This window comes from Astatotilapia calliptera, chromosome 12, assembly GCF_900246225.1.
Source record: "Astatotilapia calliptera chromosome 12, fAstCal1.2, whole genome shotgun sequence".
NCBI classification, from domain to species: Eukaryota; Metazoa; Chordata; class Actinopteri; order Cichliformes; family Cichlidae; genus Astatotilapia; species Astatotilapia calliptera.
Genome location: NC_039313.1, coordinates 2,580,084 through 2,593,326, shown reverse-complemented (window position 1 = coordinate 2,593,326; position 13,243 = coordinate 2,580,084). Strand labels below are relative to the sequence as shown.

Sequence of the window (13,243 nt, the reverse complement as noted above, 5' to 3'; positions counted from 1 at the left end):
AAAGGATTCTGACTCACACATGCAAACTGGCTGCCCCTCCTCAGCCCAGTTCCTTACCGTCGGAGATGAATGCGTTAAGGCTTTCAACATGTCTGTTCTGGGAGATGCCAGTGATTACCAGTGGAAGGAGTTCCAGGGGTCAGTATCAGGCTGCCACCAGTGACTAAAAATTACTTGGCAAGTAATTGGATAACGAACTAATCATTTCAGCCATTTGCTTATAAAATATGTGATTAGAGAAAGAATCTTGATGTCATGTGAAATATGTGACAGACAGTTTACTTACTGTCCCACATAATTTACCCCCCATATGGAAAAGAAATAGAATAAACTTATAAAAGACTTGCATCAGATGTGGCCTTCTTCATATAGTGAATCATATAAGGCTGATATGATTCACTCATGAAAGTGGCCACTTTCATATATTGTTTTAGTAAATATCCAAAAGATACAAGTTTCATTTATATAATTTTTCAAGGGATCTTATATGTGTTTTCACTCTTGTATGCTTTTCATACAAGTTTCACACAAGACGGATACAAACGTCAGAAGATTTATAAATATCTCTTCCATATGGGTATTATGACTGTGGACAAAATAGTATATTTGAATTTAAAAAAAAAACAAACATCAGCTGGTAGTGGTTAAAATGGTTACAATAATGACATCTTGATGCCAGCTCGATGATGTGTGGTTTTGTGACACTTTCTTGTTTACACATGTCTGGTTGCTATATATACAGTTTATACCTGGGAACTTGACTATAAAATAAAATGTTGGTGCTGTTACCGCCGTCTGGCGGGTACTGCCTGTGGTCAACAGTATTCTGATGATCACAGGGCTCACTGTTGCCTTCACCTTCCACATCTCTAGCTCTTGGTATTCCTCAAGCTTTTGTGTTCTTTGCTATCACTTGCGATGGCTATATCTGTTACTACAGACTTCTTCCGCTTCTTGCCCACCACTACTACATGTGGTTGGTTAGCTGCCACCAATTTGTCCATCAGTATCTGGAAGTCTTGGCCTGGTCATTCTCAACCACAACCACCATTTCAGCCTGCACCTGGGCTCGTGCCTAGTGTTGTAGACCCAGCCTCTGTCAGTCTTGTGCATATTCCTGTGCTGCCATGATTAGTGCCTCTGTGCTGTATTTTAGTCCAGCTTTGTCCAGCCATTTGTAGGATCAGTTGTGTCAGACCTTCCCAAAGTGTGGGGGGCGCAGAGCCATGGCGGGGGGGCGTGGGATGGAAAGGGGGGAAAAAAAACAAAACGCTTGGACACTGCTAGCACGGGCACCTACAGAAACGCAAAGCAGGAGATGAAGCATCGCTGAATATGTTTCCAAACCAACTTCATTCTAAGCCAAAGACTAGAAAATATGGTGAAGCAAATCTGCCCTTTGGCTTCACCTGCACAAGTGCCGAGGTAGGTCTCCCTGCAGAGACAAACAGTATCCCACATTCGTGATTTTTTTGTTCACAAACACTTCTTGTAATGACTAACTACTTCTGACATTTTGGAGATATACAGTGGGGCAAAAAAGTATTTAGTCAGCCACCGATTGTGCAAGTTCCCCCACCTAAAATGATGACAGAGGTCAGTAATTTGCACCAGAGGTACACGTCAACTGTGAGAGACAGAATGTGAAAAAAAAATCCATGAATCCACATGGTAGGATTTGTAAATAATTTATTGGTAAATCAGGGTGGAAAATAAGTATTTGGTCAATAACAAAAACACAACTCAATACTTTGTAACATAACCTTTGTTGGCAATAACAGAGGTCAAACGTTTACTATAGGTCTTTACCAGGTTTGCACACACAGTAGCTGGTATTTTGGCCCATTCCTCCATGCAGATCTTCTCGAGAGCAGTGATGTTTTGGGGCTGTCGCCGAGCAACACGGACTTTCAACTCCCGCCACAGATTTTCTATGGGGTTGAGGTCTGGAGACTGGCTAGGCCACTCCAGGACTTTCAAATGCTTCTTACGGAGCCACTCCTTTGTTGCCCGGGCGGTGTGTTTTGGATCATTGTCATGTTGGAAGACCCAGCCTCGTTTCATCTTCAAAGTTCTCACTGATGGAAGGAGGTTTTGGCTCAAAATCTCACGATACATGGCCCCATTCATTCTGTCCTTAACACGGATCAGTCGTCCTGTCCCCTTGGCAGAAAAACAGCCCCATAGCATGATGTTTCCACCCCCATGCTTCACAGTAAGTATGGTGTTCTTGGGATGCAACTCAGTATTCTTCTTCCTCCAAACACGACGAGTTGAGTTTATACCAAAAAGTTCTACTTTGGTTTCATCTGACCACATGACATTCTCCCAATCCTCTGCTGTATCATCCATGTGCTCTCTGGCAAACTTCAGACGGGCCTGGACATGCACTGGCTTCAGCAGCGGAACACGTCTGGCACTGCGGGATTTGATTCCCTGCCGTTGTAGTGTGTTACTGATGGTGACCTTTGTTACTTTGGTCCCAGCTCTCTGCAGGTCATTCACCAGGTCCCCCCGTGTGGTTCTGGGATCTTTGCTCACCGTTCTCATGATCATTTTGACCCCACGGGATGAGATCTTGCGTGGAGCCCCAGATCGAGGGAGATTATCAGTGGTCTTGTATGTCTTCCATTTTCTGATGATTGCTCCCACAGTTGATTTTTTCACACCAAGCTGCTTGCCTATTGTAGATTCACTCTTCCCAGTCTGGTGCAGGTCTACAATACTTTTCCTGGTGTCCTTCGAAAGCTCTTTGGTCTTGGCCATGGCGGAGTTTGGAGTCTGACTGTTTGAGGCTGTGGACAGGTGTCTTTTATACAGATGATGAGTTCAAACAGGTGCCATTCATACAGGTAACGAGTGGGGGACAGAAAAGCTTCTTACAGAAGACGTTACAGGTCTGTGAGAGCCAGAGATTTTCCTTGTTTGAGGTGACCAAATACTTATTTTCCACCCTGATTTACCAATAAATTCTTTACAAATCCTACCATGTGAATTCATGGATTTTTTTTTCACATTCTGTCTCTCACAGTTGAAGTGTACCTCTGGTGCAAATTACTGACCTCTGTCATCATTTTAAGTGGGGGAACTTGCACAATCGGTGGCTGACTAAATACTTTTTTACCCCACTGTACATACTATACTATACTTTATACAGTAAAGTTACAGCGGGATACAAATAACATCAGGCTGATCCTGCCACAATTTGTTCCCCGGTTCAAATCATGGACAAACAGGATCCCACAGCTGTTTATGTTTTTAAACCCATTTTGCACAGAGAGGCATTTTTTGAAAAAGCAATGTTGAATATTATTACACGGGGAAAAAAACAACTACACGTAAAATAATCACACTGACGCCTCTGCCTTTGTAAATGGAGGGACAGTAACTGTGTGTAAAACCTGCAGTCAGTCAGATTAACAGTATTTTGTGTCTGCCATTCTGCAGTTCATCTCATGTAAACAATAACGTGGCGTACAGCGTGACGTGGAAAAAGGCGCATACCTTTGATGTTGTGTGACGAACTCTGTATTCCTCGTCCACACTAAACTCAAAAAAGGAGTTTTAAAAATCTCAGTTTTCAGTGATTCGAAACGCCGTTTCCATGAGGACGAAACAGCTGCGTGTTCAAAAATACTCGTGTAGGTGCGGACGTAGCGTAAAAGAGTTAGTCGTTTATTTTCTTACTATTTATTGCAGATTACTTGTATTTGCTTAATTATTTACTAAATGTTTGAAATAAACCGCAATGGAGCAAAATATGGGTGTGTGTGTGGTTGGAGGATGTGTGCGCGCGAACATTTTTCTTGTAAAACAAAGGGGGCCCAGCAAAAAAAGTTTGGGAACCACTGAGTTGTGTCATCTTTCCGACATACTGGCGGATCTTTGTTTCATCCTGAACAGTGGTTCTGGCACTCACTAGTCCCAAGCTTCTTTCCTTCCACTTAGCGTAAAGTGTCAGAGTGCTGGACTTTTGTGGTGAAACCTTCCATGCATGCTAGGGAACTTTCTTGCCCTGATGTCAGTGGGACCAGTCTCCTCCTTTGACTGTCTTATTATCCCAGTAAAGTATCTGATGACTGACAGGACATATGTGGCAACTCCCTGAATCGTGTTTTTCTTGTTCAGCTGACTCCTTAATCTCTACACAAATGCTATGGCAAGGGGGAGTGAGGAAGTTGGGTCATAAAATATAAAGACAGCAGGAATAAATAACAAATATGAGACATGTATACAAAACAAGAGAAAGGCACACATTAGAGCGGCGGTCTCCAACCTTTTGCACCACGGACCAGTTTAATATCAGACAATATTTTCACGGACCAGCCTTTAAGGTGTCGCGGACAAATACAACAAAATAAAATGATACAGACAAAGACAAACTGGTATTTTGCAAATATAATAATAAACCGAATTCACTGTGTAATTGTGTAACTTTATTAGCAGCCACCTCCTGAAATGCGCCAACAACATTGAGAGTAACATCCTCTCTGTCTTGATGCATGCTCAGTGAGTAAATCTCCAAAGGTTGATTCTGTTCCTCTGGACGTAGCGTTTGGGGAAACCTGCAGTCAGCTGAGACTGAAGAAGTCACTTGGATGAGTGACGAAACGTTTCTCCCACAAAACGCTACGTCCAGACGAACAGAATCAACCTTTGGAGATCCTCCTCTCTGCTTCTTGATGCTCTCTGATCGCTATGGCAATGCGTAAATAGTTCTTTCAAAATAAGACATACGACTACAACACGGAAAAAGACCCAGGGAAACCGACTTAACGATAAAAACCCTGAAAACCATACATTTCACACCCGAGCCTCAACTCTTGCGGCCCGGCACCAAACGACTCACGGACCAGTACCGGTCCGCGGCCCGGGTGTTGGGGACCGCTGCATTAGAGGACAAAAACACAAAAAAGGTGTACAGTAGTTGGGAGCGCTGTGCTGCTGCATATGTCTGAATAATGCCCATAAAGGCAGCATGGAGGGAAGTTAGCCATCTGTCAGAACTGCAGGAAGGTGTGATGAAGAAACTGGTGCCTAAGAAGTACAACAAGCTGTCCATACTCGAGGCCTGGTGAATTGCCAAGCTAAGATTCACAACCAGCACCAGCAGGCCAGCATCAGTCTTTCAAAGGATATCAGGGTGACAGGTCTGTAGTCATTTAACCCAGTGACCAAGATGATTGTGGAGTGCTTGAAATGGGAGGGGACTTCACACAGTTTCAGGGATCTGTTGAAGATCAGTGTGAAGATGGGAACCAGCTGGTCAGAGCATACTTTGAGGCAGGAGGGTGACACACTGTCTGGACCTGGTTCCTTCCTGGTCTTTGTCTCTTGAAGACTTGCCATCACACATAAGAGTAGGTGGGATTTCAGTAAAGAGGGGTGGGTGGTGGGGGCAGCACCATGACACTGTGGCTACGTCCACACCTCGTTTTCTCTCCGTTTTGGCCTCCTGTTCACACTGAGACGGCGTTTTCACTGAAGGAAAATGCAGCGTTTTGAAAACGCTCTCGAAAATGCATACATTTAAAAACAGTGCTTTCACGTTGCGGTGTGGACAGCGAAAAGACTTTTTGAAAACAATTACATTTTAGTCATGTGATGCAGTCATGTGACCAATTAAACTAAGAAGGCATTATACGGCAGTTGTTTTGTTTGCTCTCAATTTTGACAGTCCTATTAAAGATTAATATCAGTTTGTACATGCTGCAGATAGCTTTTCTTCAAATTCTTTAATTCTCACTCGCTTTCGCTTTCAGACGAAAACGCCGTTTTCAAATCTATCCGGGCTAGTGTGGATGTAGCCTGTGCCTGACAACTGTCTTTGTAGTCTACCTGTATAAGAAATAGAGGTGGGAATCACCATACATCCCACGATACGATATTATCACAATACTTAACGCACAATACGATATTATTGCAATTTTTAAAAAATATTTTGTGATATTCAGATTCTGTACATAAAGGTAAACTTTATCAATATTCATTTTATCTAATATCAAAGTCTCACACTCAGTCTTTCTCTCAGTTCAGTTTTATTGTTGACAAACTGAACGGTTTGTATTACAGTCTAGTCCAACTTAACTGAATGCAACCATCTGGTACAATTATAGCTATTCTGAACTATGCAATTTATGGAAACTATGCAGCCCCTTCAGCAACTGAAGAATTTAAAAGTAAATTAAAACAAAATATAATTTTACATTAAATAAAGTTTTAAACTTATTTTAATTTAAGACATGTTTTATTTTAATTAAGTAAACTGTCATGTTTATTGCTGCCAAAATAAAGTTAAACACATTTGGACAGTGAAGGAATGTCAGGATTCTTGCTCAGAAAAAGGATCAACATGCTCTGAAGTCAGAGCACAAAAACCCTTTTTTGTAACAAAATATCGATTTCTGCTGTCCCTGTATCGATACATTATTAGCAAACAAAATATCACGATACTACAGAATCGATCCCCCCCCCCCCCCCCCAACCCTAGTAAGAAATAGAAACCCAGGCTGTTTTTGGTTAGCTCAGTAGTCAGTGTTACTAGCTATAATTGGTATGTCTCTGGCTGTTGTAGTACTACTAATACTACTACTAATAATAAAAATAATAATAAAAACAAGCAAGCATTGTTATTTCTTTTGTAGCTATTTTTAATTACTTAATACAGTAAAATGCAATGACATAAGGGAACAGATTTTAGTCAAGCATGCCTATCAGACGTATAAACGTATACAGTATTACCACCGTAGCAATAACCTTCTACCAATGTGTGGTAAACAGTTGGGCTGAAGAGTTCGGCTCACTGCTCAGCCCCTGTGGCACAGAGGCCCTTCCCCGGAACAATGTCACATCTACTGGTGCATTCTGCCATGCTGCCGTGTTGGTGTCACTTTAGCTGGTCAAGATTCTGTTTGAGGGGAGATCCCCCAGGAAACCATCTGTCATCTATTTGGGATCATGGTTTGATGTTTCAGACATGCATACAATATAATAATTTTTATTTAATCATTTTAATTTCCATGACATTATTTTGCATACTTTCATTCCCAACACATTACCCAGTATCAGTATAGATGTCCAGCATGTTTTTTTTTTTTTTGTTTTTTTTTTTAAAGCACCATATAGCAATGCAAATACAACCACATGTACATAATCTTTTGTGTTTTTTAGGGCCAAGCTGGCTTCCCTGTTTGGATTAGACCAGGAAACCAGTCAGGGGAACGAGTCATTCCAGTACACAGCCCCCAAACAGCCTAGAAAGAGCTCCAACCAAGGTAACAGTCTCAGAACTGCAGCATTGCTGAATTTACATCCAGTTGTCGTGCAGAGCCACCACTGATCATTTCTTTAATATTATTGCAGCTCCATCCAATCAGAAGCCAGCTCTACAACCTGGAGCTCCAGCAGTATTATTTGCAACAGCAGTCCAAGCCTTCAGATAGTGAGTTTGAAAACCATTTTTAAGCACTCATCTAAATATGTCAGGTGCTATATTCTAAATGTCAGTTTTCATGTTTATTTGTTTTTTACATCTGTTTGGAGCATTATCCCCCTTTTCTTTACACAAATGAAACTCTTTACTCCCCCAAAGTTCTCTCTCTGTTCACTGAACAGCTGTGTTGTCTCATGTAGTATTAATGGACAGTACATGAAGCAGGGAAAGCTGGGAGCTGCTGTGCTGGGCAACCATACAACAAAAGAGGTTGGAGCTTTGTTATTTAGTCTCTTACTTTATGCTCCTGGTTTGACTTTTGTTTGGTTTTTAATAATGAGCTCAGCTCTTCTTTTCTTCAGTACAAGCTGCTTCTGTATTTAAGCCAACAGAAACAAGTAACCTCTGCCAAGATTCACGTGGGCTTTGCTTTCACGGTGAGTATAGTCATGAAGGATACAAAAGTAGATGCACCATCTGAAAATGTTAGTTATATATTTCCGATAATCATTGCGATACCTGTTTAAACCCTGTTCTTTAGATAGTTTTTCTTTTGAAAAGCTTGTAGCAGCTGTAAAGAATAGCTGTTTCCCCCACTGACTGTTTTCATGGCTACATGCTCTTCTTCCTCTGCAGGTACAGCAAAACAATTATTGCACTTTTTATGATGACCAGAGGCAGAACTGGTCCCTTATGTTTGAGTCAGAGAAATCAGCTTCAGACTTCTGCAAAGAGGTGAGCCTCAAATAATAAATACTGTGATTACAGTTGGGCCAACACAAAACAAACAGACTTTGTTTATTGACAGCACAAAGTCCAAAAGTATCAGGCGATCTTCAAAAAACGATGTGTGTAGTCTACATTATGTACAAGCATGATGAAGAAGTCTTCACAAATTTCTCATGTGTGGGACTAATAAAGGTTATCTTATCTTTTATCATCAGGTATGTTTAGCAAAAGTGAACAGCGCTGCGACTGTAGATGTAGTGGTACTCCAGGACCTCAGTCTTGGTGAGGGCCAGTCAGTGGAGAATGGAGACTCTGTGGAGGTGGTGTACACGGGCTGGCTTTTGGAGAACCACACTTGTGGACAGGTCAAACACTCACATCATTCATTTTAACAAGTATCAGTGTTTTTTGTTTTTTCTCTTGTGGATTTTCTGGTTATGATGACGAACAAGTCTTTGAATCTTATTTGTATTGCTACAGATGTTTGACTCCAACCAAAACAAAGACAAGTTGCTGCGACTGAAGATTGGAGCTGGGAAAGTGATCAGAGTGAGTGAAAGTATACTGCAGTGACTGTGAATAGTAGCTCAAAGGGCTGTCCACACAGGAAGTGACATGCAGTGATGTGGCAACCCAACACCATAAAAAGAATGGGTGAAATAAGTGCGGGCGATATGAAGTTGGTGGTTCGAGTGAAACTAAATGAGGTGGTTGCTGATTGGCATGGCAGGGTGCTAAATACATCGGAGGATTATCTAGGCAGCCTGAGCATTGAATGTGTGTTAGCAACCAACCTTCAGCAGCAAGATAATGCATGCTGAGCTAATTGCTTTCTGTGTGGATTCATTGAATCAAGTAAAACGTGAATGAATAATGTAGCTGTCATAGCTAAACACTGTAATTCCAGCTACATTTTTATGGAGCTCTGTGCAACTTGATAAACTCACTGATGCACACAGGATTTAAGTGAACTGAAGTTTGTGTGTCGTTCATGTTAACACACTGTGTGACCAGACTGTCCTTCACTACGATGTTGTAATATTATATGTACGGTATGTACATCAACTAGCATATATTTTAGGTATGATGATCAGAGTTCCTGTTACCATGACTAAGTAGCTTGTTGTAAAAGGACTAAGCTCGAAACATTATGCTCTCCATATTGCAGAGAGCTGCCTAATCTTCCCATCTTGACTGTTCTTGGAAAAGATTTAGTTCTACATTCAGTATTTAAAATTCAGTTTTATTTGTATAGCACCAAATGACAAAAACTGTCACCTCAAGTCTCTTTAAATTATAAGGTAAAGACCCTGCAATAATACAGACAAAACCTCAACAATCAAACCTCCTTTGAGCAAGCACTTGGCGACAGTGGTAAAGAGAAACTGCCTTAAAAGAGGAAGAAACCTCTGGTGCAATGAGGCTTGGGGAGGGCGGTCATCTGCCATGACCAGTTGGGTTGATGGGAGGAAGACGGCATACAATACACACTGTGGAAGGGAGTCAGATATTAATAATGAATGATTATGATGGTGAGTGAAATAGAGCATCATGGTAAGCCCCCAGCAGCTAAGCCTATTGCAGCATAAGTAGAGGGGGATTCAGAATCACCTGATCCAGCCTTAACTATATCCTTTTTTTAGGCTTTATGAAAAAGGACAATTTTAAGACTAATCTTACACGTAGAGGGGAGCTCTGTCTCCCTGGGCCAAACTGGGAGCTGGTTCAACAGAAGAGGGGCCTGAAAACTGAAGGCTCTGCCTCCCATTAGGCCTGCAGAGCGAGAGCGAAGTGCTCTAATAGGGTGATATGGTACTACAAGGTCATTAAGAGAAGATGGGGCCTGATTATTTAAGACCTTGTATGTGAGGAGCAGGTTTTTGGATTTAACAGGGAACCAATGAAGGGAAGCCAATACAGGAGAAATGTGCTCTCTCTTTCTAGTCCCTGTCAGGACTCTTGCTACTGAAGACTTTTCAGGGAGTTTTTAAGACATCCTGATGATTATAATGAATTACAGTACAGCCAGTGAAGAGAGAAAACTCATCCCTATCAGTACTGATGTTGCAGAAATCTTTGTGCTTTTCTTTTTTTTTTTTCTTTTCTTTGTACAAGACTTGGTGATGGGAATAATCATCATTGTCTGACATGCCTCATGCTAGCTTGTGATGTAATTTGACAAGCTAACAAAACACTAGAGGGTTCTATTCTTATGTTATAGATTGTAACCTGCACTGTGCTTAGAGCCGTTTGTTTCTCACTTAGAGAGACTACAGCCCACATTCTTCACTGTCCACAGACTGTTAGTCAACCAAGAAAGTTGGAGAATGCCTCATTTTTAAAGATATGTTACAGTTCATTCACTCATTAAAAATAAAAAGCACATAATACATGAAACGGCTTAGCTACAGCCTGCTTAAATGACAAAAAAAGCCAATATTACATTCTCACATTAGGTTTGATATTAATTTGTTTTACAATGCTGGGGTCGTAAATGAGACCAGTGGATTAGCCAGCTGCTTTTAGGCTCACCTTAACTTATGATGTTGTCGATTAAATAAATATAATTTTCAGTTTATTAAATCATCACTTATTTATATTTGCTCTTGTGTTGGGTCTGTCCTGCATTTCTAATCATCCAAAAATGCTACAGTTCCTTTTGAAAGGTTCTAGCATAGCTTTAAATTAGTGTGTGAGCACTGAGATTGTGCCGTTTATCACTCTTCTGTTGCTATTATGTTATTACCTCATCTCTTTCCTCTCCTTCGCTGTATGCACAGGGCTGGGAGGAAGGGATGCTGGGGATGAAGAAGGCAGGCCGTCGTCTCATTGTCATCCCACCCGATTTAGCTTACGGATCTAAGGGTGTCCCTAACCGTGTCCCGGCTAACAGCACTCTTATCTTTGAAGCAGAGCTTCGACGGGTAACATCCGCTGCACAGTCCTCGACATCTCCCTCATCTGCTTGTATCTGTTTTAGCAACTATAGTCTACCGTTCAACCACTTTCTGAAATATTAGAAGCTTATTGAGCTTGTTTTGTGGTTTAGGTCAAGTTCTCAAAGGACAGTGGCTCTGATCGGGCAAGTGCTGGCTCCAGAGACTCTGCTGCTCCTTCCCCAGCCCTCAGTATTGAAAATCTGGTCCCAGAGCCCTCAGCACAGGCCCCCTCTTCAGGTTCAGGAAGACCAGGGTAAGATTTAAACCTGATAAAATAGTTAGCACTATTATTCTAAACTTTTTTTTCCCTCACAGTAGCTGATTTGTCTTCCCAGGGAGCCACCACTTCGTGCAAAGTCAAACTCTCTGAGTGAGCAGCTGGCTGTAAGCAAGCACCTCATTTTGTGTTTTTGGTATTCATTTGTTTTGGTGCTGTGAAGATTGGAGCTGCTATTCTTCTCCAATTTCAGAACCCAGATGCTACTAAAGCCAAACTGATTTCTCGGATGGCAAAAATGGGCCAGCCCATGCTGCCGTTTCTGACAGGGGCGGCCAGCCAGCCAGAATCCAGTGACTCTGAGCTTGAGGTCAGTATCTTGTCATGTGTACTGGTTTAGCATTTTCCTGTTGTCAGTAACCTAAATATTACTGCCCTTGTATCCAAAGCCTGATAAACTTTATTCCTGTACCTGTAGATCATTTTAAACCCACAGGTGCTTAAAATACTCTCCAGAAAATGTACCTGAATCCTGCAGCTAAGCCTGGTTTAGTGTATTTTTAGGCATTTCTTTAAAAAGATTTCTATCTTTGGAAATGACCACCGCCCTCCTGTAGGGCCAGTGTACTGTTTGTAGCTGTAGTCCACGAGGTAGAGCAGGTCATCCACTAATTGGAAAGTTGGTGTTTAAATCCCTGCCTGCTCCAGTCTCCATACCAAACACCGCTGGACAAGATACTAACCCAGTGCTCTGCAATGGATGCGTCATGAATACGCGTATGAATGTTAGATAGAAAACACTTGCTGCCAGTATGCTGGGGTTCTTACTGGTGGATGGGAGCGTTGCTTCTTCATGTTTTCAGGTCATGGAATGGGTCCTGACTGTCGTTTGCACTTTAACTATTATTAGGGTTGTTGTTATTAGAAGTATTAGCGTTATTAGTGTTATCTGCAGTACCTGCTTCAAAAGACTTGGTGTTTAAGCTTCACAGGACAAATTTATGGTAAAAACTTCATGTCAGGAAGTCCCTGAGATTGTTCCTTGGCTCTCACAGCTGATCTAGATTAGGAGGCTATTTTCTGTAAAAAAAACAAAGGAAAATTAGTCCAGTGCTTTAATTGCTTAACTTTGTCTGTACAAAACCCACAAACGCCGTATATGGAATAAAATGGCTCCTTGCTTATGTTTTCACAAAAGATGAAACTGTTTTATATTGTATGTTATTTCTTGTTACATTTAAAGTGGCATCTGAGTGAAATGTGGATCAGCTGGCACTTAGCCACACTGTTCCAAACACAACTGTACTTCATACTGTTGTGTGTCTGTGTGTCTCCATGGATGTGCACAAACACAAATGTTTGGATGTTTTTCTGTTTGTAAAACATTTACATGTTTTACTTTTTTCCCTTTTATTAATGATATTTAAAACATATGGTTAAAATAGTGTTTTATGTTTGTCTTTAGCAATAGAAGACAGTGTGTATGAGTCATTAAATTTCAGGTTAGTTTGATTTTACAAAACTGCGATTGTAACCATATTTTTTAATATGACTAATAATGAATAACTAATAATAAGTATCTTTGTGTGTATGTATGTATGTGTGTATGTATGTATGTGTGTGTGTATGTATGTGTGTGTGTGTGTGTGTGTGTATGTATATATATATATATATATATATATATATATATATATATATATATATATATATATATATATATATATATATATATATATATATATATATATATATATATATACATATATACATATATACATATACACCCCGGCGGAAGGGGCTACATGAATAGGATGAGGGACCTATGGATTCTTCGATACCCAACATCCACAATGACGGCGAAACAACTAGTAGCTCAGTGTTCCAACATTCGAAAGAAGGGACTGCTCTCACAGCTAGAGATTGACG

The 13,243-nt window shown here is 41.0% G+C and overlaps 1 protein-coding gene across 2 annotated transcripts in view; it reads left to right on the top strand.

Moving 5' to 3' along the window:
• The window catches only part of LOC113033461 (FKBP prolyl isomerase 15), a 31,477-nt gene that overhangs the window by 3,106 nt on the left and 15,128 nt on the right, over positions 1–13,243 (top strand). For both annotated transcript variants that reach the window (XM_026187264.1, XM_026187263.1), the window contains exons 2-12: positions 7,171–7,274; positions 7,363–7,441; positions 7,633–7,702; positions 7,795–7,869; positions 8,069–8,167; positions 8,377–8,526; positions 8,642–8,710; positions 10,942–11,085; positions 11,211–11,353; positions 11,436–11,484; positions 11,571–11,687. In XM_026187264.1, coding sequence (XP_026043049.1) covers positions 7,171–7,274; positions 7,363–7,441; positions 7,633–7,702; positions 7,795–7,869; positions 8,069–8,167; positions 8,377–8,526; positions 8,642–8,710; positions 10,942–11,085; positions 11,211–11,353; positions 11,436–11,484; positions 11,571–11,687 — 1,099 coding nt within the window. The remainder of the gene's footprint in view (positions 1–7,170; positions 7,275–7,362; positions 7,442–7,632; positions 7,703–7,794; positions 7,870–8,068; positions 8,168–8,376; positions 8,527–8,641; positions 8,711–10,941; positions 11,086–11,210; positions 11,354–11,435; positions 11,485–11,570; positions 11,688–13,243) is intronic.